We start from the raw sequence: 24,817 nt of genomic DNA, 5'->3' as shown, positions 1-24,817 counted from the left end.
GCTATCATCTCAACCCGTCGTCGTCGCCTCTTCAGTAAGCCAAATAAATTGCCGTCACAGCCTGTTATGCCCGGTACTTCGGAATCCGTTTCTCCGTCAATTGGAAACATTGTTGCTACCGCTCCCATTCCAAAGTTTTGGCTATACCTTTCTCGCATCTCTCGCGATGTTACCTCCGAGCAAGTTCGAGCTCTAGTTTCGCATCGTTTGGGCACCGACGACGTTGAAGTTGTGCGGTTAGTTGCAAAAAATCGGGATGTTAGCACATTATCGTTCGTCTCCTTTAAAGTTGGGTTGAACAGCAGCGTGAAAGATAAAGCGATGTCTAATTCGACCTGGCCCAGAGGAATACTGTTTCGCGAGTTCCAGGACAATAGATCATCCCAAAATTTTTGGAAACCTCGTCTGACACCGAATCGTACCGACGTAGTTCCAGCCAACACTCCCACCAACGATTCGTCACCGGTGGAAGAGTACCGCATGATAGAGTAAGGATACCACGACGCACACTAAAAAGCACTATGGAGGCCTCCGCTCAGCTCGACACAGTCCCGCCTTTTGCTGCCAGCGCTCATCACAGCCGTCGTGGTCCTGCTGTCGAGTCTGTAGTTGAGGTCCTCCAGCCTGCTTTTACAGGCAAGTATGTTCAATTTCAAGCCCTCTTCCTGCCTGATCGCCATTCCGTTTCCAGACGGTGTTCTACCACGGGCACTCCTTCTCGTAAACAGTCATCGTCTAGTGGTTCATCATTTATCAACGGTGCTTCATACAATTGCTCAAGCTTATCATCGCTCAGCCCGGGACGCCCGACATCAAGCAGTATGGAAGCCCCGGATCCGCCTAGCTCAGTCGCGCCTTCTGGTTCTACGATGACCGATTACCCGCCGCCATTAACTTGTTCCTGCCATCAAAGTCGTCCCGGCCCTGAGTCTAGTGCTGGTGATGGGGTCTTCCAAGCTGCCATCGAAGGCATGTATACTATTCCTAGCGGTAATCCTCGTCCTGATGTATATTCACCTCCTAGGTCCGCACCTCGCGGGGACGATACAGCACAGCCCGCTTCAAACGTCCTCGTGTATTATCAAAATGTTGGTGGTATTAACAGCTCTGTCGCGGAATATCAGCTGGCCCTTAGCGACGGGTGCTACGACGCTTACGCTTTCACCGAGACCTGGCTGAACGAATGCACATCATCTAGCCAGTTGTTTGACGATTCGTTTTCTGTATATCGACAAGACCGGTCACTCTTGAACAGCAACAAGATCGCCGGAGGCGGTGTTTTATTGGCTGTGCGCTCCAGATTCAAATCCCGCTTGGTAAGTCCACCGAACAGTTCATCGGTTGAGCAATTATGGGTTGCCATTTCAACCGAAGGTGCGACCATTTTTGTTTGCGTCGTTTACATCCCTCCCGATCGAATCAACGATGCAGGTGTGATTGAGACGCATATCAATTCACTCAATTGGGTGGTGTCGCAAATGAAACCTAAAGACAATGTCGTCATTCTCGGAGATTTCAACTTGAGCTCGATTGCTTGGCAGTGTAGTTCTGTGGGGTTTTTCTTTCCGTGTACTACTCGCTCTTCGATGGGCCAAACATCGCGTGAGCTGCTTGACGCTTATAGCACCGCTGGACTCAGACAGATGGTTGGAGTTAAAAATGAAAACAATCGTTCACTCGACCTGTGCTTCGTTAGCGAAGAACTAGGGGTGAATTGCTCGGTTATGCAAGCACCAGATCCGCTCGTTAAAATTGGTAGACATCATCCGCCTCTGCTGTTAAACCTTGAAGTGAATCCCTATAGATGCTTTCACGAAACCTCAGAAAGTATCGCCTATGACTTCAGTCGAGCCAATTTCGATGAAATGAATAATTTCCTGGAACGCGTAGACTGGAATGAGATTCTTAGTGAATCCGATGCTAACCTCGCCGCTTCGACTCTGTCCGGAGTATTGCTCTATGCAATCGACCAGTTTGTTCCAGTTTCTTCTAAGCGGGAGCCTGCTAAACCGGCTTGGTCAAATGCTGCCCTCAAAAATCTCAAAAGAGCTAAACGAGCAGCTCTAAGGCGCCACTGTAAATTCCGTACGGACACCACGAGAGCATGTTATCTGGAAGCGAATACTGCATACAAGCACCTCAACGATAGGCTCCATAGCGCCCATCTAAGCCGATTACAAAGCCGGCTGAAAACTAAGCCCAAGAGCTTTTGGCGTCACGTCAACGATCAACGGAAAGAATCTGGTTTGCCGTCCACGATGACTGATGGATTGCAGGAAGCTGATACTACCACCGCTATAGTCGACATGTTCCGTTCTCAATTCAGCAGCGTCTTCGTTAATGAGGAACTTGACCCGCAGGATGTAGCCAACGCAGCACAGAATGTGCTCAGCTTTCCAACATCTGGAGTGCAGTTCGCTATCACCAACGATGCCGTAATTGCCGCCGGTAAAGATTTGAAGTCCTCCACCGGATGTGGTCCGGATGGCATCCCTTCACTCGTTATTAAACGTTGTATGAGCTCCCTAGCCGTGCCGCTGACTACCGTTTTCAACCTTTCCCTGGAGACCGGTATTTTCCCCAACTGCTGGAAGCAGTCGTACGTTTTTCCCGTTTTTAAGAAAGGCTGTAAAAGAACTGTGTCAAACTACAGAGGTATTGCTTCTTTGTGCGCCACATCGAAGTTGCTGGAGTTGATCGTTTTAAACCAGTTAGTCCAAGGTTACGCACATTATATATCTGAGGATCAGCACGGATTCGTTCCAAAACGATCAACGACCTCCAACCTGACGTGCTTTACGTCCTACCTGATACGCCAGTTTCAAAGCGGCCATCAAGTCGACGCCATCTATACCGACCTTTCTGCCGCCTTTGATAAAATGAATCACCAAATCGCTTTGGCCAAATTTGACAAACTAGGCATGAACAACAACCTCCTCATCTGGCTTCGATCCTATTTGACCGGACGCAGTATGTCTGTGAAAATTGGTGACTACGTCTCTTCACCGTTCACGGTATGGTCCGGCGTTCCCCAAGGCAGTCATCTTGGACCGTTTTTATTTCTGTTGTATATGAATGATGTCAACTCTATGCTCAAATGCTTGAAACTTTCATATGCTGACGACCTGAAGCTGTATTTCGTGATCAAGCAACGTCAAGACGCAGTGTTTTTGCAACAACAGCTTGAAATTTTTGCTGCATGGTGTTCTTTAAATCGGATGTCACTAAATGTGTCGAAATGCTCTGTTATTTCATTCGGCCGTAAAAAGTCCCTTTTCCATTTTGACTACGCTTTGGAAGGTGTCCAGTTGAAGCGCGAATCGACAGTCAAGGATCTAGGAGTCCTGCTTGACTCGAAACTGACATTCAAAGACCACGTCGTCTATGTCGTGGCGAAAGCATCGTCGCAACTTGGTTTCCTCTTTCGCTTTGCCAAAAAGTTCAAGGATATTTACTGCCTGAAGACGCTGTATTGCTCAATTGTGCGGCCCATCCTGGAGTACTCGGCAGTCATCTGGGCCCCTTTTTACGACAACGATACTCAACGCATCGAACGAGTTCAGCGAAAATTCATTCGTTTTGCGCTACGTCATCTTAGGTGGAGGAATCCTCTAGTATTGCCTAGCTACGAGAGTCGCTGTCAGCTTATCAATTTGGAAACTCTTAGTGCAAGACGCAACGTGGCCAAAGTCAGCTTTATTGGAGATCTCCTGCAAGGTAACATCGACTGTCCCAATCTGCTTGGAATGCTGCATATTAACACTCGTCGACGTAGTCTGAGGTCTCATCCGTTCCTCAACCTTCCGTCAGCAAGCACCAATTACAGCGCTCATGAGCCTATTCGTGATATGTCTCGTCTGTTCAATACTTGTTATTCTGTATTCGATTTTAATGTGTCACGTGAGGTCAATAAGCGTAGTTTTAAGCGTGTTTTTTGTTAATGTTTAGCTGTAATTTTGTAGTTGTATTACTTGTGTCATTGGGGTGAAAATTTTACCTGTTGACTTTATATGTATAAATAAATAAATAAATAAATAAATAAATAAAACCGGTGCCCGCACCCTAGTTGTGTATCAGTGGCCAAAATTTGGAAAAGATCGGGCTATTCTATACGAAGTTATAAAGGTTCTAGAAAAAGGTATAATTATTCGATAGTCAACTTTGAGCTGTTATATCTCCGAATTCAATGAACCGAATGCAATGAAATTTTGATCATTTATGACTTATATAATGAGCTATTAATAACATTTGACTAAACTTAAAATTCTTCACACGAAAGAAAATTATAACGATTAGATAATTTTTCTAATATAACACTAATTTATCCAAAACTTCATCATCGTTTCAAAATTCGAGATAGTAATTATAGTTCATTTAAATGCCCTCTAATTGACTTGAATATATTTATGTTTCAAAGGAAAGCAACCAAATAGATGGCATTAAATAGAAAAAGTATTGGGATGCATATGAAAAATAGATGAACTTACTAAAAAAATATAGAATAAATGAAATCGCTATAACTTTTTTCTTATTAATAATTTCAAATTAAGTCAATTGTTTTTCAAAGTTCATTATATTAGTCATACTCATAAATGAACAAAACTTCATTGCATTCGCTTCATTGAATCCGGAGATATAACAGCTCAAAGTTGGCTATCGGATAATTATAGCTTTTTCTAGAATATTTATAACTTCGTGTAGAATGGCCCGATCTTGAGCATGAGCATGAGCATAGATGACCGTACAATTCGTAGTTGCTACTCCGTGATTGACCAGAACAATAGAAATTGCACAAGGAACCAACAAACGGAGCTTGGGAGTAGCTACCGCTCTCAATGTGCACAGTTCGAGAATTCCAGACTTTATTAGTGAATAACGGCGCCGGCCACGTCCTTACGGTCATCGAGGAAAGAAAGGAATGTTAGTGTGACGTACGTTGCTACTAGAGACCGAGATCACCTCATCTTCTCCACGACTGTCACGGGAAGGAGTTTTTGTTAGTAGGGAGGGGAGAGTCACATGATTTGGATTCACTTTGGTAAGTGATTTGATTCATGCAACCTTTACTTGAGTCAAAACATTTATTCATTTTGACTAAAGTATTACAAATGTCGACACCGAAGATGACGAACCATTCAAATTTGTGTGTAAATGCGAAAAATAAAAGAAAAATATTTATTATCAACTGAATGTGCATTGAAAACTAGCGCCGACACATGACGTGACGAACTTTTCAATATTACAAAAACCATAGCAGAATTTTATACATCCTTTAGCATTAATTATTATGATAAAATGGAAAGAGCTCACCAATAAACATCCTTCGAAGTGTCCAGTGCGTATGTGCTGCAGCATCTTCCACTAAAAAGCCCCTTCTCCGAAATCACACTGAAACGCTACAACTATACACGGGTACGACGATGTGCACATTCAAATTGACGACGACGACGACGCGGACGGTCTGAATGAAAAAAAGCGGCCTCTTCACTTCGCCACCAAAATAACACTAAACCGCCCCGTACGAAGATGAGCACATTCAAATCGGCGACGACGCGGCCGGCCCGAATGAAAAATGATTGATTGATTGATTTGTCTTTATTAGAGAGACTTTCAGCCCTTGGCTGGTTCGTCTCTCGAATGAAAAATGCGGTCTCTTCACTTTCCCTCCAAAATCACACTCCTTCGTGTAGAATGGCCCGATCTTTTCCAAAAACTGATACACAACTAATTGATGAACTTACAGTAAAAATTTAAGAATATTTGATGATCTTTTCGAAAAGTAACAGCGAGTTGAACATTTTTTTAAATTACCTGTTCATGTTATTTTATCTTGTCCCAGTTATTTTGAGTAAGTATCCCCTGTAAATGTCAAAGCGATAAATCAAATTTTGGCTTTTTTGATAGCATGTAAACGTTGGGTAAGATTAAAAGATTATATATGCAAGAGAACAAAATCGTGAACAAAGCGATCTCTTCAAATCACATCATTTCAGATTCCTGCGGTGTAAATGTATAGTAGGATGGATCAACGTTTTATGAAAAAAAGTAATTTAATCGCATCAACACCTTATACAATTTTTCAATCTTCAATCTCCTTATGCTTCTAAAATTACTGCTCATAATTTGGGTGTGGCTGGTTGAGCCCTCACTTTTCTTATTGCGATTGAAATTTGAATGGAAATGAAATTCAAGAATTTGAATGCATTTTTCTTGAAGGAAGGTCAAATTTTACATGAATCATGTTACCAATGATAATAAAATATAGCCTAAAGTGTGCTGAAATAAACATTGGCGAAGATCACAAAGTGATCTGTGATTGGAATAATTAGGATTACTAGGGTTAAGGTGGTCAAGCAGTCAACTGAGAGGTCTGATATTTTTCAGTTCTGTTTCACTGTTGAACATTACATCGGAATATATATCATCAATAAGTTTCGAAAATCGATGATGGCTTTGTTAAAATTGTTGCTTTTCTATATGAAGTGTTTTCAGGATTCAGAAACATTTTGTCTAACGTCGACGAAAAGTTCATGAGTACATATTCGACGAGAAAGGCACTATCACCACTAGGTGGATTAATCTGGGTTTTTTGTTTTGATTTCATCGCTCGGATGCTGGCAACTGCCTATCGAAGGTAGTGCCTATCTCGCATACCGCATTTGAAAACTATTTATACTGTTGTTTTATTAACTATAAATTCTGGCGTTCGATTTGAATAGGTCCTGAGTTGCTGTGATTCCTATGCAGATTCGACCTATTCAAATCGAAAGCCAGAATTATCAAACTGATGTTCCAAAATGGAACAATGTTCATTAATTCAAGAAACCAATGTTGTTTGCACTGTCATCCATGGATATTTGAAAACATTGGTGAAAACATGTTTGAAATGAATGCAATACTTATCTTGACTTATGCGGCAATCGTCAAGGCTTGTTGATTTTGTTAATTAGGATACCAGTTTGACGGTTCGATAAGGTATTTTTGGCTTCACACTATTCGCTTCTCTACCTATTTTCTCTGGTGATCTCCAGGTGTAACGATAGAGGAGGCTGTGTTGGAAAAAGGTGCTACGTATGACCATATTTTTGGAGGTGGCGAAATCAATGAGTCGTAGACCGTCTTCGTTCGTCAGCTAGTGAGCGCTGAACTATCCAATCGTCGGTGTGAATTCCTCCCCCTGGCCTAACTGGGTATTAGGTCTCCTATTTATGGTGGAACCTGGACGTCCTGATTTGAAACATTCTTTAGTCGATCGGTTATCACGCGTCCCTGCATGTATCCCATCGCGATGAAAGTTGTTTTCCAGTGTTTTATGATAGATTTTCAACAGCATTGCAGTGTTTACCAACTCTAAGATACCCCTCGGAAATTGCTATGCAAAGCTTAAAATCTCAAAACTAGTGATGAACGATCTATATCCTATTCTGTTCAAGTTGGGACATTGTCGCATTGAGTGGATTGTCGCTACAAAATCAGGTTGCGATATTATCATTATTGTCACGCGATGGTTGAAATTTGATTCACTGCTCGGACCTCTAACAACCGCACCTACCATGGGTTTCAGATGGATCAGAAAATTATTGCAGTCGTGAAAAAGTAAGAAATAGCGCTTATGAAACATAATCCACTAAGACCGAAACTAAGTGAAATAGCATTTGTAGGAAGCATAAATGTATTTCTTATTATTTTGTTCGTAACATTCAAACATTTACATCAATATCTTCTGTGGTGTAGTGGATGCTTTCTACTCGCATCGTATATGAACAAAATTATCCTATCCTCATCTCAAATAGGTAATTCACGCCGCCCTTAGAGATGTCACTTCAAACGAGCCTCCCTGCGGACACCGGGTATCACTTTCGACCAATTTAAAATCAATCTTTCGCAATTCTGAGCACATCTCCACTACTGACGCGATCCCCGCTCGAATGTTATGGACAAAAACACTTTATAAAATCATTAGCACCCTTCACTCGGTGCGGCAGTGCGGCAAGCCGTTCCGTTTTTCTGTTTGATTTTCCTGCAAGGACTGCGCACTTATAACCTACCTAGCTACTGGGACTTGGGAGGGAGAACCCCAAAAGGGGAACGGATCGGATCAGCTCAGGGGCTTTGGACTTTAGCCGCTTACAAATATAGCAGCCTCTGCGGGCGATAGCAGCCTGGTAATGAAGTGAGAAATCTCGCCTCTCACGACATCGATCTTTACCATTTAAGGTTACTCCGGGCAACTATCCATGTCGTCGGTTGCTTTGGAATCGGGATTGATTCTCGCGAGTGGCGAGTGAGTGAAATAAAATTGACGACAAATTGTGAATAATTTCTTTGTTCGTCAAAGCATGCCGTCGCCGTTGGTTTTGCCCTTGTGGCATGCCGACAAAAGGATGACCGCGATGATGTTGAGGAGAAGTTCGATACGAAAATCTCGTGAGTGTCACTTTTTGCGAACTGCTCGTGAGCCGTCAGTATAATTGGTGAGCAATTAAAAATGAAACTTTTTTCTCTGGATCAGATCTTGCTGAACGTGATCGGAAAACATGATTTAGGTTAAGTATGTCTTGAGTTGCTGAAGCATTTTGGTGCATTTTTAGTAGATTTATTTATATTTATTAGAGGTTTGCCTAGTGGTTAAGGCTATGGATCGCCAATCCGGAGACAACGGGTTCGATTCCCGTTTCTCGACTCCCTGGGCATGGTGTATCATTGTACTTGCCTCACAATATACAAATTCATGCAATGGCAGGCAAAGAAAGCTCTACAATTGATAACTGTGGAAGTGCTCAAAGTGCACTAAGTTGAAGTGAGGCAGGCCAAGTCCTATTGGGGGCGTCGAGCCATATAGAAGAAGAAGAGGTTACAATAGCACAGATATTTTCAAAGTTTCTCGTAATAAGAAAACGAGAGAGAAAACGTTGGGTAAATTTTATGGCGACGAATTCAATAGATTTCTTATATGAATTTTGCATTATTCTTAAAAGGTCACTAGATTAGAGAATTAAAATAACAGTTTAAATTTAAATAACATAAAAAATCATCAAAATTGGACACAATTAATAATTTTACAACTTCGCGGAAAAAATCTCAGCTTCGTCTAGAAAAGCCAAGGATACAAAAAAAAACAATTGATAAAATGATACTGTCGACTAGATAGAATAACTTTTCTCGTTGTAATTTTCAAGAGTGCAGAATTAGCCTAGAAGTTACAATACACGTTAATAAAAACGAAAAAAAAGTAATTTTCATACTGAATTTAAAAAGCTTGTTTGATGATGCAAAATTGAAATTAGCGATTTCTTTCAATTTTTGAAAATTGAGATGTTCAAATCGCTCGAATTACTACTTCAATCCATCAAGAAAAGTTGTTTTTTCCAGCCTACAAGAAATGTCGCTGATTGCATAAAGTAATCCTCGCGACGACATTCCATTGTGAAATTTGTTACGTTGAATGTGCGACAACAGGCAACAGCTACATTCGACCTTATAAATTCCCGTCGACACAGCGCGCCAATCAAGCAACAATTGGTGATAAAAATCTCGCGTATCAGCTGGGGCTTTCCTCGTAGAGCCGCTACACCGATAGCTCTCCTCATCCATATAACTCGATCCCTCGCGGGCCCCAGCGGCCATACATAAATCCATGGCGTCTTATCTTGATTGGAGTACGGCAGCAGTCCGTTGTGGATCGATATAAATGGCTTACATCGGTTCCACCATTTGCGCCTCTGGCAGCAACGGGCGAGGAACGAAAAACTATCAACTTCATGCGCTGAACAGCACAAGGGGCAGGAATTTAGCACAACATATAGAGAGATTAGTTATTCCTAATAGTTTTTATTTGCCACCTCAGTGCTCGTTTCTCGTTTCCTCGCTGAGTACCGGTGACGACTTGTGGGTATTATGATTGTATTGAGAATGAGCAAAGCTAATCAAATTCAACTCTGGACCTTTAATCTTGGCGCAATATCATCCGGCGCAACAGCGGAAACAAGCTTCAGCAGTAATCAGCTGCGTATAGGGAGACCAATTGGTAGTAGGCCTGACATAGAATTAATTCTTATTTGCACAATAGCAACCCAATATTGGTGATGCGTCTTTGATGTAAGGTGAGGCCACCATGCACGAATTATATACCGCATGCAACTATTGATGAAGACATGCAGCCGTTGAGTGTTCTCCACTGATACACACCAAGTTTCACTAGCGTACGGCAACACAGATTTCACGGTTGAGTTGAAAATTCGGACTTTGGTGCGTCGACTAAACTGATTTTTTTTTCATAAATTTCTCAAACTCGCAAAAGCAGCCCTCGCCTCCTTGGTTTGTGCGCCTATGCCGATCTTCGTGCCGCTATCGTCCGCCATTTGGCTACCGAAATATTGGAGGCTTTCAACATTCTCCACTGCTTGCCCAGCTACCGTGAAGCTGGAAGGGTTGACCGACCATGTTCACATCCAACGATTTGGACTTGTTGACGTTGATGGAGCGCTGCCGAGGAGTGATCGGCAAGATCATCGAGCGCCGTTGAGCTGAGAGAGCAACGTCATCTGCCAGTTCAAAGTCATTTAGGTACTTCATGGCAATGGACTGCCACAGCAACCCACGATTTGATTCACGATTCACGTGGAACAGTAGCGGTTATAGGATATACCCTTGCCTCACTTCAACAACAACCCGGATGGAATCGGACAAGACACAATTGTGCAGTATTCTGCACGAAAATGCCATGTAATGTGCTTCAACGAGGCCGATGATTTTCTTAGGGACATCCTTGCGCCTGAGTGCTCCCCACCCAAGCAGCACGACTTGTTGCTAAGCCAGTAACAGCAACCTTAGTGCAATTTATGCACTGTCCGTATTACGGACGACAGAACACAATTGCTTCTTCTTTGAAACCCAAAAAGCGTAGATTCTGAATTCTTATGCAACATAAACGAGAAGGAATGATAAAAAAATGGAAAAAGATTTTGTCCAGACTCGAACCATGGACACCAGGAGTATAATCTACTCACCTTACATACTCTACCAAGAGCTCTGTGAGAGAATCGATACTCAACGCACCATAAAAGCTACTGAAGTTACTTGTTACTTTATTGCACCTTCTTTATCACAAGCTAGAGAACTGTCAAAATGAAAAGACGCTCAAGTTTTCTGTAACGTAGGGTATTGGTTCCCTTATTAAGCATGTGGCTCCCATTTTCATCCTACGAAAAACAAAAGATTGAAGTGTTGTTTTTTTTGTGTCTTATTTTTGTATTTTTTGTTAGAAGTGAGCACGAATGAAAACAAAAAGAACAGAATCAATCGGTGCCGTAATCGCTTGTTTTCGAATAGGATGAATATGGGAGCGTGAGATTACTGATGGCACACAAACCCTATTTGGAACCTAGTCTGAACAAACAAACCAGAGTTAGATGTTTCATGTATGTTACATAACACATTAAATGTAAGCTGACTGTATTACCACTTGTGAGTAATATGTAAGCTCCGCCTCCACGAATCGATGTCAAACACGTGGTAATTTGTGATTTCTATGAAACAAAGACGCAACTTTACGTATCTCGGAGTATAAAAGCAACTCAACTGACAAGATGAATGTTTCGTGTGCTTCTAGTGCAACTCATTTAGACCAAAGCATAGAAAGCCACATTCTGGATGATGTTGCAGGTGCTGCTTGGGCACACGTTTTCATGATTAAGACGATCGAAAGCTTTCTCGTAATCAATGAACACAAGGTAGAGAGATTTTTGGAATTCATTGATTTGCTCCAAGATGATACGGATCGCGACAATTTGATCCACTCATGATCGTCCAGCACGGAATCCTGCATGCTGCCGCCGGAGAGTTGCGTCAATCTTCTCCTGTATCCAGTTAAGGATCACTTTTCAGAGGACTTTGAGAACGATGCAGCTCAGATTTCACGTTAAACGAGTTGAAAATTCGGATTTTGGTGCGTCGATTTATCTGATTATTTTGCCATAAGTTTCTTAAACTCTAAAAATCAGCTCCGCTTTCTTAATCCTTAAAACTATGCCGATATTGGACCAAGATATTGGAGGCTTTCAACATTCTCCACTGCTTGCCCAGCTACCGTAAAAATCTCCACGCGATTTGGTCATGGGCACTGCATGAAATTATTTCCTTCTCTTTCACTCTTTCAGAAACTTTGTAAACAACACGAAAACGTTAAAATTCCATACAAAACCATAACAGTGCAGTGCCCTATTGACGTGTGATTGTACGTCAGCAGCCAGTTCGAAGTCATTTCGGTGCTCCATGATAATAATAACACTGCTCGACAAAATTTTACAAAAGTTGGTGTTATGGGATGAGAAAAAAATAACAGGGTTTTTTTTTTTCTTCTAAACCATAGGGGGATAAATCTGCTCAACAGACACCCTAACAGGAAGGTTAGGGTAGTGTGGGGTTAAGGCCGTCTTCTACAACACTAGTAAAAGCCAGGACTACTCTCTCCTCGACCCACTAAAACACATTCCTATGGTCGCCAAACCCTACGTCTCTCCGGAACCACCAAGAAGGTATTGCTTTAGAGAGGGGCTAGTGCATATCGCACCCTCAAGGTTAGCTGCCGTAGCCTAGCAGCAACGAACATCGATGACTCGCTCTGGAGAGTCCATCACGGGAGCCAGGACTACTCTCTCCTCGACCCACTAAAACACATTCCTATGGTCGCCAAACCCTACGTCTCTCCGGAACCACCAAGAAGGTATTGCTTCAGAGAGGGGCTAGTGCATATCGCACCCTCAAGGTTAGCTGCCGTAGCCTAGCAGCAACGAACATCGATGACTCGCTCTGGAGACGCAGGATCAACCCCGCCCGCGCCCAACTGCTTGGCAGACATCAAGAACTGATGTCCACGTGCAACCCGATCTGACCTGCCCGTAAGGAAGGATATCACTACCCTTCAGGCCCTATCAGATGCACCCGAAGGTTGCAGACAGCAGGGTCTCACCTACCCCGGCCCTTGCCGGGGACCCCTTTCCAACCGCGGGCTCGGATCCAACCCAGTAGACCGACGCCACGACAGCACCGCTACCGGGACTTCCTCTCCGCGGCCACTTAATCGCTGTAAGGGTCGATCTCAACCGCAGGGCACCGGTATGACCTACGAAGCCGACTTCGAACCCCTGGACCAACTCTTGCACTGCATCTGGACTAGCCATTCTCCGAGTCCACGCGCCACCTCATCTGTAGCTCCCAGGACCCAAACGATATGGATGATGGGTCCACCTTCCTTTGTTGGAACTGTCCCACGCGCGTTGCCATTTGACCATAGTGGCCATCCTGACTGTCCTGCGTATGCCTCTTGTGCCGCGCATTTCGAAGCACTCCATGTCCTCACTGATAAGAATGCTGATGGGCACCATACCAGTAATGACGCAGAGAGCGTCGTGTGACACGGTACGGTACGCGCTCGCAACCCGCAGGCACATAAGTCTGTAAGTACTTTCCAGCTTCCGTCGGTAGCATTCAGTACTTAGCGCGGTACCCCCACGCCGGGCCGCCATACCTAAGTATGGACGTAGCAACACTAGCCAGAAGCTTGCGCTTACTGGCGTACAAAGCTGAGCTATTGGACATCATCCGGGACAGTGCCGCAATAGCTGTGGAGGCTCTTTTACAGGCATAATCGACGTGGCTACCGAAGGTAAGCTTATCATCGATCATCACGCCCAAGTGCTTGACAGAGCGCTTTGACAGGATAGTGCACTCACCTACACTGATCTCCGTCTGCTGCGCCAACTGCATGTTGTTAACAACCGTCACCTCTGTCTTGTGGTGAGCCAGCTCCAGTTTCCTGGACCGCATCCACGCCTCCACAACCTTGATCGAGTGGTTGGTAGTCAACTTTACCTCCTCGATCGTTTCACTGTAGACTTCGAGCGTAATATCGTCGGCAAATCCGACAATCCCCACTCCCACTGGGTACTCTAACCTCAACAACTCGTCGTACATGACATTCCATAACACCGGACCCAGGATGGAACCTTGCGGGACTCCTGAGGTTATGTGAAAGCACTTCCGACCCACCTCCGTGTCGTAAACTAGTACGCGATTCTGAAAGTAGCTTCCGAGAATCTTGTACAGGTACTCCGGTATCCCCAGACGCAAGAGCGCATCGGCAATAGCAGCCCAACTGGCGCTATTGAATGCATTCCTTCCTCCTCCAGAGTCACTACCCCGCAGAAGCGAATTCCCCTCCTCTTAGGCTCGAGTGCTTTCTCGGCGGTTTTTGTAACCGACAAGATAGCGTCCACGGTGGACCTCCCCTTCCGGAAGCCATACTGGTTGCTCGAGAGACCATTTACGCCCTCAGTGAACCTCAACATTCTATTGAGGATGATCTTTTCGAGCACCTTCCCCGCCGTGTCAATCAAGCATATTGGTCTATATGCCGACGGGTCTCCGGGTGGTTTCCCCGCCTTTGGCAATAGTACCAGACTCTGCCTCTTCCAAGCTTCTGGGAAAACTCCCTCGTCCAGGCATTTCTGCATAGCAGACCTGAACATCTCGGGAGCTTCTGCAATAGCTACTTCTAAGGCCAGGTTCGGAACTCCGTCCGGACCTGGGGCCTTACCTACGCTAAGGGACTTAGCTATCCCCGCAAGTTCCACATCGGTGACCCTCTCCTCATCGCCAGCCCCAGTCCCCGGCTGTCCTATGAAAGGAGGCCAAGGACTAGGATCATGACGCGGAAAAAGTCCTCCAATGATCCCCTCCAACATCTCTGGAGATTGCTCTGTAGGAGCCATCACACCTCTCGTCTTGGCCATAACGATCCTGTAGGCGTCACCCCACGGGTTCGTATTGGCACTCTGACAGAGACCCTCAAAGCAGGCCTTTTTGCTTGCTCTTATCTCGGTCTTGAGCGCGGCTTTTGCAGCGGCGAACACCACCCGCCGTCAGGGAATGAAATTATCAGCAAATTGAGACGAAAATGGGCCTTTTCCGAGCAACCGAACAGTTCAACGATTCTTTTTTCAGCGAGAAATGTTTATCGGTCGCTGCCGTTGTCCACGACCGAAGATAGCCGAAAACTGAAAATCGCTCTTGCCATTTTCGCTATCCAACTTTATCGCCTTGCCGGTTATCGCGATAATTATCAGGAGGCAAATAACAAAAATTGTGCCGCCAACGGGATTCGAACCAAGACCCTCCATCAAAATGTTTCCTAGCGCGCACCATAACCACGCGGCCACACAAGCTGCTCGAGAGGTGGAAGAAATTTGATGCATAAAAGCTACTTTTGGTTGCGACGGCGAAACGGAAAGGCGGACAAAGAGCAGAGAGTAAACCAGTCGGCTTTTCATTGCTGGTGATAATCCATTTTCGGCGCTGCGGGACGAGCGAGAACACATTCTCGGGAGAAATCCGGGTCTGAATTTATCGCACGTCTTTTTTCGCCGATAATGCGTGTGAGCTAGTTTTCTATGATCGCGATCGCGATCGATAATTTCACTCCCTGCCCGCCGTTCGCTTCGCTCTTCCTCTGATCGTGCTCGCTGCATCCGCCGCCTAGCCCGTAGGCAGGCGCGGCGCAGGTCCGCAATCGCGTCGGTCCACCAGTAAGCCATCAGTAAGCGCATCACACGCACGTTTATTATTTTTAGGCGTTTTCGGTATTTGGGTTAGTTTCGTTATTGTCTAACGCCTAAATATATGCACAGCGCGTTCTAACGCACATATCAATTGAACACCCCAAGTTCTCCATACAAACTTCGGTTTTGAACTGTGAAGGCACGGTCCAATATTTTTCAAAAATTCTTTCACTATGACACTTCTAGGGTCCCAAACCCCTGTTATTTTTTTTTCCATCCCATAACAAAATTTAGTGTTGAACGGTGTAATGGACTGCCATAAGGATAAGTGACATTTCAACACACGAACACTAGCGTACATTTTTCCATACACAAAAATGCACGCTAATGCCAAGGCTATTCAGATTGCATATGCAAATATTACCCAATTGATTTGGGTAAAACGGAAATAATGATAAAACTAACAACCGGCGCAAGAGTGCACATATTTTCCCCCAAGTTTCACAACTACATCTACAAAAGATACACGCACACATTTGAACGTGATTACCACTTTAGCAACCCACGGTTCTATCATCGCGTCGATTACGATGAGGAACAGTTGCAGTGATAGTATTTACACATCCTTGTCTTTAAAAGACACAGACACCGTCTTCAGCTAGCGGCTGTACAGACTGAATGAATCTTAATACTAGACATCGGACACATGGATCATGCACCAGTGGATACGGAAAAGAAACTATTCTCGCCAAAAGTTTCTTCGCCCGGAGCGGGAATCGAACCCTCACCCTATAGGATGGTGCGATTAGAAGCTTGGTGATCCTAACCGCACGGCTACGAGGCTCCACCGTCTTACTCCAATGAGACTCTGATAGAGGGGGGGAAGAAGATACTTCGTGTGCGTGAGATCCGTGTCTGGTGGAAAACATGTCACTACTACAAGCAAAGCGAGAACGCATCAAGGAAGTGGCATCCCTATCCCACCAATGCAATGTTTTCGTAGCCAACATAGCTGTGGCTCAAGCGTACGGCTCAAGCTGACAACCTATCTTTTAACACAGCAGCATAGTTTTAATGTTGGGAAAGAAAACAAGAAGACCATAACAGTCCCCTGGAACGCATGTCAAATAATGACGTATTATTTGTGTTTACTAAAGACACTATATGCAAAGACACGAAATGTTCCAATTGGAATTCCAAATTTGCTGTCAATGTCATTCCAATCGAGCAGGAGACCTGTCAAACGCGCTTTAAAAGCATTGCTCGACAGCATCATCGTCATGACGCGACAATCATCATCAATAGCAACAATCATCAGATTTCGTGTCTTTAGCATACAGTGTCTTTAGTGTTTACATTTTTCTTTCTTTACTACTGAGCAATTCCAAGCAACAGCATCAAAATTAAGGAAATTTTTTAATTCATGATTTTTTATTGAACTGAAACTTTGCACAGTTTTTCAGTTTCATCTAAATAGCCATTTTTCGATATCAAATTTTTATTTTGAATCACGACTAACTTTTCAAAAGGGTGTAGGTGAAAATGGTTCAAAAATATTCAAAAATCTGAACAGCAAAAATGGTTTGTTCGATTGCTATGAATTTTTCAGCAAAGTTAGATAACTAAATGGTGATTTCTAAGAAAATATACACCGTAAAAAAAAATGTTTTTAACATGAAAAAATATAATGTTTGTCACAAAAACTCAAATAACTCAAAACCCTATCTTTTTACCAACGTATATTTTTAGGGGTCCATTGTATTAGCTATCTACCATAAAAATTTGGCGATGGTAAACTAATAAACAAAAAAGTTATAACATTTCACAATTTTCACATTTGGTATTTTTTTTTTTTTTGTAAAAATTATTTCGGCCGGAAATCGCAGTTTGATGCTGATTTTATTGTTAATGGCCTTGTGTGAGTTGAACAATTTGTTTTTATTATGTAATATGTATATTACATGTACAGTAATGTTTCGATTTTGTCGCGCTCTCCGCGCATCAGTCGTTTATTCATTATTTTGCTGTTATATTTGAGGACAAGTGTTTTCCCTCTTCTTCAAGATGAATTTTGAAAGCGTCTTTGCAACGTTAAAAATATTAAAAATGCGTATAGATTTTGAAGAATATTGCAAAGCATTTCTGAAAAGGGGTGTAATAAAATTGTCTAAACAGATATCGCAGATGGTACGGTGGCATGACTCTCTGCACTTGGCCCTTCTGGCAATTTCTCAGTTGTTGTCATTTACTTCCTGCGCCCTGCTTTACCGATGATATACAGATTGCTCATTTGTCAATATTTAGACGGCAAGACGTGCAAATGCGTAATTTTGTATTCAATGTGGACATTTGGGCATAACCAGTCTCTTTCAGTTTATCTGTGGTGCTTTCGGTGAGATTTCGTAACTCTTTTGAATATTTTTTTTTCATCAAACGGCCTACAAGATAGCGTTGAGTTGTAGACCGTTGAGAAAGCGACTACTCATATTGTTCGTTAGATTATAATAAACAAAATCACTTATAAGTTTTAACTGACTAGTTTGGTGTCGTTTGCTTGGCTGAAGAGAAATTTTACTATAAAATCTTTAATACCATAGCGGTAGTATTTTTTTTTTTGCTTTTTCGTGAGCTTTGTCATGGTATGTACACAGACAAACAAACGTAACACTGGCGAAATTTTCATTGACCATGCCTTTAACGATCATTTTAAATCTTGGTTGTGGCTTTCATAACCAGAAGCATGCACATCGTTTTTCTTTGCGTTTGACGTTTCACACTAGCACCTTGTGTTGATGATATTGCACAACGCAGTGTTTCGTGAAACATTTCCACCAGGTGGTGGTAGTGTGGACAGGACGATGAATTTTCACGAAAATTGTTCTAGGTGTTTCGTCTGTTTGTATGTGGTATGTACCTCTCATGCATTTGTTGTTGAAGTTACTCGCTTTCTTCCGATCATAAAGTCTGTTCTCTAAGAGGTATTTTTTTACAGATAAACTAGACGTATACGCGTATTTAAAACTTTCATTTTACAGCATTTATCTTGAAAATAAGGTTTCTTCCATAATTCTTATTACCAACAGGTTTTCAACACTATTAAGAGATTTTTTCCCCAGCCAAGTACAATAAAAAGTATGACTCTATCAATATTTTTGATCACTACACTGGGTCGCGTCTAAGTTTCTAATAGATACTATAGTAATTTTGAATAATCAAATAAAAATATCATGAAAACAACTTGTTAAATTCAGGCGGTAGCCTTTACAACAAAATCAGCATCAACAATAATTTACACAGAATATAATTCTTTTTGTTACTAAATGTAAAAACTGTGAAATGTTTGAAATGTCATAACTTTTTTGTTTATTAGTTTACCATGACCAAATTTGTATGCTAATATAATGGACCGTTTCCCTTAAAAAAATTCGTTGTTAAAAAGATAGGGTTTTGAGATATTTGAGTTTTTGTAACAAAAATCATATTTTTTTATTTAAAAAAAATTACTGTGTATATTTTCTTGGGAATCTCCATTTAGTTATCTAACTTTGCTGAAAAATTCATAACAATCGAACACTCCGTTTTTACCGTGCAGCTTTTGGACTATTTTTGAACCATTTTCGCATACACCCTTTTGAAAAGTTAGTCGTGACTGAATATGAAGATTTGATACATATCGAAAAATGGCGATTTAGATAATATTGGAAAACTGCGTAAAGTTTCAGATATTTTTGAAATGGTCGCTCAGGATCGACTAACATGACTCCGTGGAATTCCTCTACTACATAGCCATCTCTTCTTCTCCCCCACCTGTAATAGTCTCATTGTTCATCGGCAACCCAAATGGGGTCGGACAAGACACTTGTGCAGTACTTTGCACGAAAATGTACAGTACGGGGCATCAATGAGGCCGATGATTTTCTCAGGGACACCCTTGCGCCTGAGGGATCTCCAAATATTTTCGTGGTCAAAAGCTTTTTTGTAATCAATGAACACCAAGTAGCTACACCAGGTATTGATTTGATCCAGAACGTGACAATATAGTCCACGTCATAAATTCCCACAGAATATTTTCCCATGCGATTTTATCAATTGTCCAACCGTTTTCTGTAAGCAGTTCGTTGACCACAAGCATGCATCAGCAACTCTAATTGGCAAGGTTGTTACCATGCTACAGTTGCCAAGGCTTTGTCGTCAAGATGTGATCAGCGCCTTATCTCCATTAGGCTCTATCGAACCATACTTAGTTACTCTCTCTTATTCTCAATTTAAATATCGATCACGAGTTCAGATGTAAAGATGTAGTAGGTAAAGTTATATTACTCAAAAAATCAATAAATCAATCACTGTTCAACGGTCGACGTCTCACTAAGGCGACGTATCCAGCGGCTTTCTCGTCTTCGTCGGCTGAGGATTCCGCCCACAGAGCGTTTCACTTCCTGCTCGAGATTCAAATAGCGCTGACGGGCTGCGGCATTGGCTCCTCGCATTTTCGGTCGCTCTATCGCGGCTTTGGTGTTCTTTCGCTCCTCTCTCTTCCTCCAGGTGTCATTTATGATCCACTGTTCAAATTATTCTCGCCGGTGGCGATGAAGGCATTTTTTATGGCGCTCCATTGATCTTCTACGCTTCCACCTTCCGGAATATTCCAGCTGCGATTAGGAGATGATGGTCGGATGCAATGTCAGCGCTAGGTTTGTTCCGCACATCAAGAAGGCTCGTCTCCATTTTCGGTTGATGCAGATGTAGTCGATTTGACGAAACTGTCACGCGTTTTCTTTGCCACGCGTTGTTTTGATTATGGCCAGCCGAATTAAGAAAAGACTGCTGTTGCAAATTTTGCCTTGGAAAGTGCTTGTAAATTAATCTACGAATAATTCGCGATTGTTATGTGTGTTTGTCTTATTATGTTTCCAGTTCAAAACCGAATTAGCGACATTTTTTCTTGGACTTCCGCTGCTTTTGCCTTGCGTTAAACACAATGTCGGAAGTGGGGCGCTGTATTGTACACCTGGTGCTCTATACAGCGCCCCACTTCCGACATTGTGTTTAACGCAAGGCAAAAACAGCGGAAGTCAAAGAAAAAATGTCGCTAATTCGGTTTTGAACTGGAAACATAATATTCTTATCGAGGTGCGGGAATTCGTCTTCTTTGTCGCGCGATTCACCTGTAGTTTTTCGTGATATTGTTGCTGGCTGTCCGAGAAACGCAAAAGTAAGTCAACAATTTCGTCTGGTGAGTACAAGGAATTCGTATAATCTGGTGAATCTGTTCCTGTACATCGTTGTGGCGCAGAACGTTGACCAAACGTATCCATAAGACACCTTTCCACTAACAATACCCAAATTCCCGTGACACCTAGGACTGAGAGGATGTAGAGATCTCTGCATGCCTTTCTTAGGTGCCCAAATAATCTTCCTTTCCCATCCTTCAGCTGTTGCAAGGACGCGATCAGGACGGCTCTCAGCCGTTGGAGGATTGCGTCAATATTATCTTAGAGCCAGTGACTAGCCCCAAATATCTGTACTTCGGTAACGGACGGGAAAGAGACAATTCTTTTAACAGCGGCCTGGGACTGTACCACCTATGAAATTGGGCGACTTGCTCAATGCTAATGTTAATGCAGATGTAGTCGATTTGACTTTCGTAATGTCATCACGACGGGAAACTCGTGTATCTTTGTGCACTGGTCGATTGGGAAAAAACGATCACCATGTCATGATTGCCAAAAAAAAATACTCTGAAAACTGCTCTCCGTTCTTGCTCATTTCTCCGATACCATGGCGTGCTCATAATCCGAGTACATAGTCGGAACCAATCTCGTTTTGAAGTTGCCCTTGAGGATCTTGATATCACCTTTTGGGACACATTCATTTGACTGTGGCAGTTCTCTTTGTCTTACTTTTCGGCATCATCAGTGGGTGCGTAACATTGGATCACAGTAAAAATCAGGCCGGGCATCGGCTGCTCGGCTAGCTCAGTTGGTAGAGCATGAGACTCTTAATCTCAGGATCGTGGGTTCGTGCCCCACGTTGGGCACCAATCTAACCTTTCGTAAACTATTCTTGAGGAATTGGTTAAAGCACGGTGGCTTAAGCACTATTTCACTCAGAGACGGGATTTGAACGGTTCTTGGTAAACGGCAGAATTTCTTTGAACGCAAATTTAACTCCAACTCTTTCACAGGCTAAAAGATACTTAGGAAAATCAGAATAAATTTTTACACATCCGAGTAAAGTAACGGAACTAAAACGAAACGGAAGGTAATGAGTATGTTTATTCAATTAAGCGATGTGTAATGTAACGGAACTAAACGGAATTTCAAACTTTCTACTATTTAGTTTAAGGCTCAAGCATTCGTCATCATTTTTCGGAAGTAGAAAAGCAGTTTTTTCGCTGTTAAGCAAACAATGGCCACGAAAATGTATTCACTGTATTCTGTTTTTCGTGTGGAATACAGTGAATCTATTTTCGATGTAAAAATGCTTGATTTGAACGAAAAAACTGCTTTAATGATGACGATGATTTCAATGAAGAGTGGTTCAACGTTAAGGATTTCATTCGTGTTAGACGAAAGATGAGCATAAGTAACATTCATGAACCGATTTTACAAACAAATGAAAAATTTCAATATCGCTAACATAAATACAAACATGAATTGAAATTACTTTTATTCCTTTAATTTAATTTTTCTTTGATTATGACTAAAAAAACGCAAAACGTTACGAGTTTCCGAAAGGCCTAGGTGCACAGATGAGTATAAAGTCTTTAACTGACACAGCGTCCCTCTCACTGGTTCATCGGTGTACGTGATTCCGGAGTATAAGTCGATTTGTTTTATATATTTAAAAGAAAAACATCTTTGATGTCATTGTTAGTGCCATAAAGAACTGTTGATTTTGTCAGAATGTCACCCCAGAAAACTTTGGTAACCCTAAGCACTTCAAACGTTTCTTCGTAAGTAAGACCAGCTTGAGTGTTTCTTAATTTTTTATTTGTAATCGATTGCTACCCCTTGATATAAACTGCCAATCAGCTGTTGATCCTCAGTTTTCTCATTTCGTTGCACATTGCACTGTGTTTGATATTACTCGTTGCGTTGCTCTCAGTCAGCGTCAGCAGACACTTTGCAGTCAATAGAATCTGATGGTCGGCGGGCGGCAACCGATTGATTTGACATATAAGGAATCAAGATCGCACTCATACGTACGGATTGGATAAAGAAATAATTTCAACCCGAGGAAATCAAGCATTAGCAGTCCAGCAGATCAATCGCCGAGAGAGTAGTTGGCATCCTGGGAATTGCTGTGCCGCCCACAGACCTCCGGGTTCCAGACAGACAGAAAAACATGGGGAGACCTTCACACCCGTCAATAAAACTTTTTAATTTACGGTCGATTGTAAACCTTTATATGCCTATATACCACCGTTTCATTAATTAATTATCTGCGTCGATCGAAGATCGTGAGGATTTTTGTGTTTCCCGTGGAGAAAAAAAGGTTGCTTCCGTCCTGCGGTGATGGGTAATTAAGCGTGCGTTGCGTGGGTTGACAGTCAACATATTTAATTTGAGTTAATTTTCTAGTTTCCAAGATATCTTCGGTCGTTTCTCTTTGCCTTAATGCGTCGGATTGATGTGAATCTGAGAAACAACAGTGGGTTAAGCATCGATGTAAGATCGTGAAAGGTAGCAGGATTACAATTATAAAGATTAAATAATGTTTCAACAGGCTGTCACGGAGTAATGGATTGTAGCACTGATCATTGACGATGGGTGTGTAATGTGTATTGTGTAATTAAAATAGATATACATAGCCGTTGGTGCCTCGAATTCTCGAGAGTACAAATCTATTCAAACTTACATCGTTTTGTGCAAAGAAGTTAGTCGATTTGTGAGCCACCGGTACTAAAGAATCGGTTAGTTTTTAGTGAAAAATTTATATTTTAAGATTTGTGCACTTAGCTGTTAGTGGTTGGTGGCAATATGACCCAGACACGCTGAACGTACACTACGCTATCGGGCTGCAAAAAAAACCTCATCTTAGGAGGGTTGATCAAGATAATGCTTAACCCCCATTTGAAGTTATGTTAGACGTACCGCACCGGCGAAATATACATTTAGCGTGCTCATATTGACCCCAACATCCTACTAGGGTTAAACAGTGGTTAACACTGTTTAGTGAATCCCCTTATTAATCCATTTAAAACTGTTACAAGATTAAGTCACAGGCACATTTGCAGGTAGTTAAACAAGGTTTCTCACAGGTTTTTGGACGCAGTGGCTTAATTTCCCCAACAGGGGAGGAAAAAAAGGTTTCTCACAAACAAAATAGCGTAAGAATCTTCACAACTCAAATGACTTTTTTCTAGCATAGACTGGAAAAAAAAACAATTGTTCAACAAACCGATCCCTCGTTGGTTCTGTGTATCGTAAATCAACTTACATCTTGATGTTCTTACAAAGTATGAAAAAACACAGATATACACTTCGGATTGCAGAGAATCGAAATAAAATTAATTGATGTCCAGCTTAGGTTTCATGAATGAAGCTATCTCTTCCATTTTCCTTTCACTCAATACAGCTCAATGAAAGAATTTCACGCGAGTCAGTATTCATTCATCGATAGAACCTCACTAAGCCTAAATTGGAAGAAATAAAAAAACGATCATTATGTGGCCGCTTTGTGAGTGGCAATAAATTTTTACAGCCTGTCATTTCGGTGCGTTTTCTACAGTACTGCACAAAGGACGCTCATTCACGGGTTTCGACCATTTGACCTTTCAATCTGTGCAGATGAAAGTGGTGCAGAGGGTCAAGAATGAGAACTGGCTGCAATTTAATGGTAACAAGTTGATTTACTAGATCAACCTGGTACGGAATCATACAGCACAATGCATTGCAAAGGTATGAGAAGAGTCCGTGGGAAAGCAAAGGTCATATTGCTCAGAGGAACTTTCGCGAACAAAAAATCAAAGCATAGATCCTAATACCATTAAGTGACCGTAATAGCGCATGAAGGCAATTTACCTCCCCCAAAGAATTCACAGCTTGTCAAGGAGTTCCTATCTGTTCGCAGTCGATAAATTTCAAATCAGAAAACCGTTTTATGATGGGGGAATATTGAATTAAATATCCATTCGCCAACCACCCTCACATTTTGGTTTGAGATAAAAATTTTCTCGAGAAGTGTATACAGTAACTCAATTAAGCTACAACAACGCCATCCTACAACCGTTACCCCTCCCTCGCAGCAGAAACGTT

The 24,817-nt window shown here is 42.3% G+C and overlaps 1 protein-coding gene across 1 annotated transcript; it reads left to right on the top strand.

Annotated features, from left to right (window-relative positions):
- Nucleotides 1-321: 321 nt before the first annotated feature.
- Nucleotides 322-21,145, top strand: LOC134290650 (uncharacterized). The gene is made up of 3 exons (XM_062857829.1): nucleotides 322-488; nucleotides 1,025-3,014; nucleotides 20,990-21,145. Exons 1-3 carry the CDS (start codon nucleotides 322-324, stop codon nucleotides 21,143-21,145), a joined length of 2,313 nt encoding a protein of 770 aa, XP_062713813.1.
- Nucleotides 21,146-24,817: the final 3,672 nt, after the last annotated feature.

Source organism: Aedes albopictus, chromosome 1 (assembly GCF_035046485.1).
Source record: "Aedes albopictus strain Foshan chromosome 1, AalbF5, whole genome shotgun sequence".
Taxonomy (NCBI): Eukaryota; Metazoa; Arthropoda; class Insecta; order Diptera; family Culicidae; genus Aedes; species Aedes albopictus.
Note: the sequence above shows the minus strand (reverse complement) of the source record. Positions and strands in the feature narration are given on the sequence as shown.

Coding starts and splice junctions, on each gene's coding strand:
- LOC134290650 (XM_062857829.1), top strand. CDS start 322: ATGTCTAATTCGACCTGGCCCAGAGGAATACTGTTTCGCGAGTTCCAG. Junction 489..1,024: donor GAAGAGTACCGCATGATAGA/GTAAGGATACCA, acceptor TTCACCTCCTAG/GTCCGCACCTCGCGGGGACG. Junction 3,015..20,989: donor ACGTCTCTTCACCGTTCACG/GTATGGTCCGGC, acceptor CCCATCCTTCAG/CTGTTGCAAGGACGCGATCA.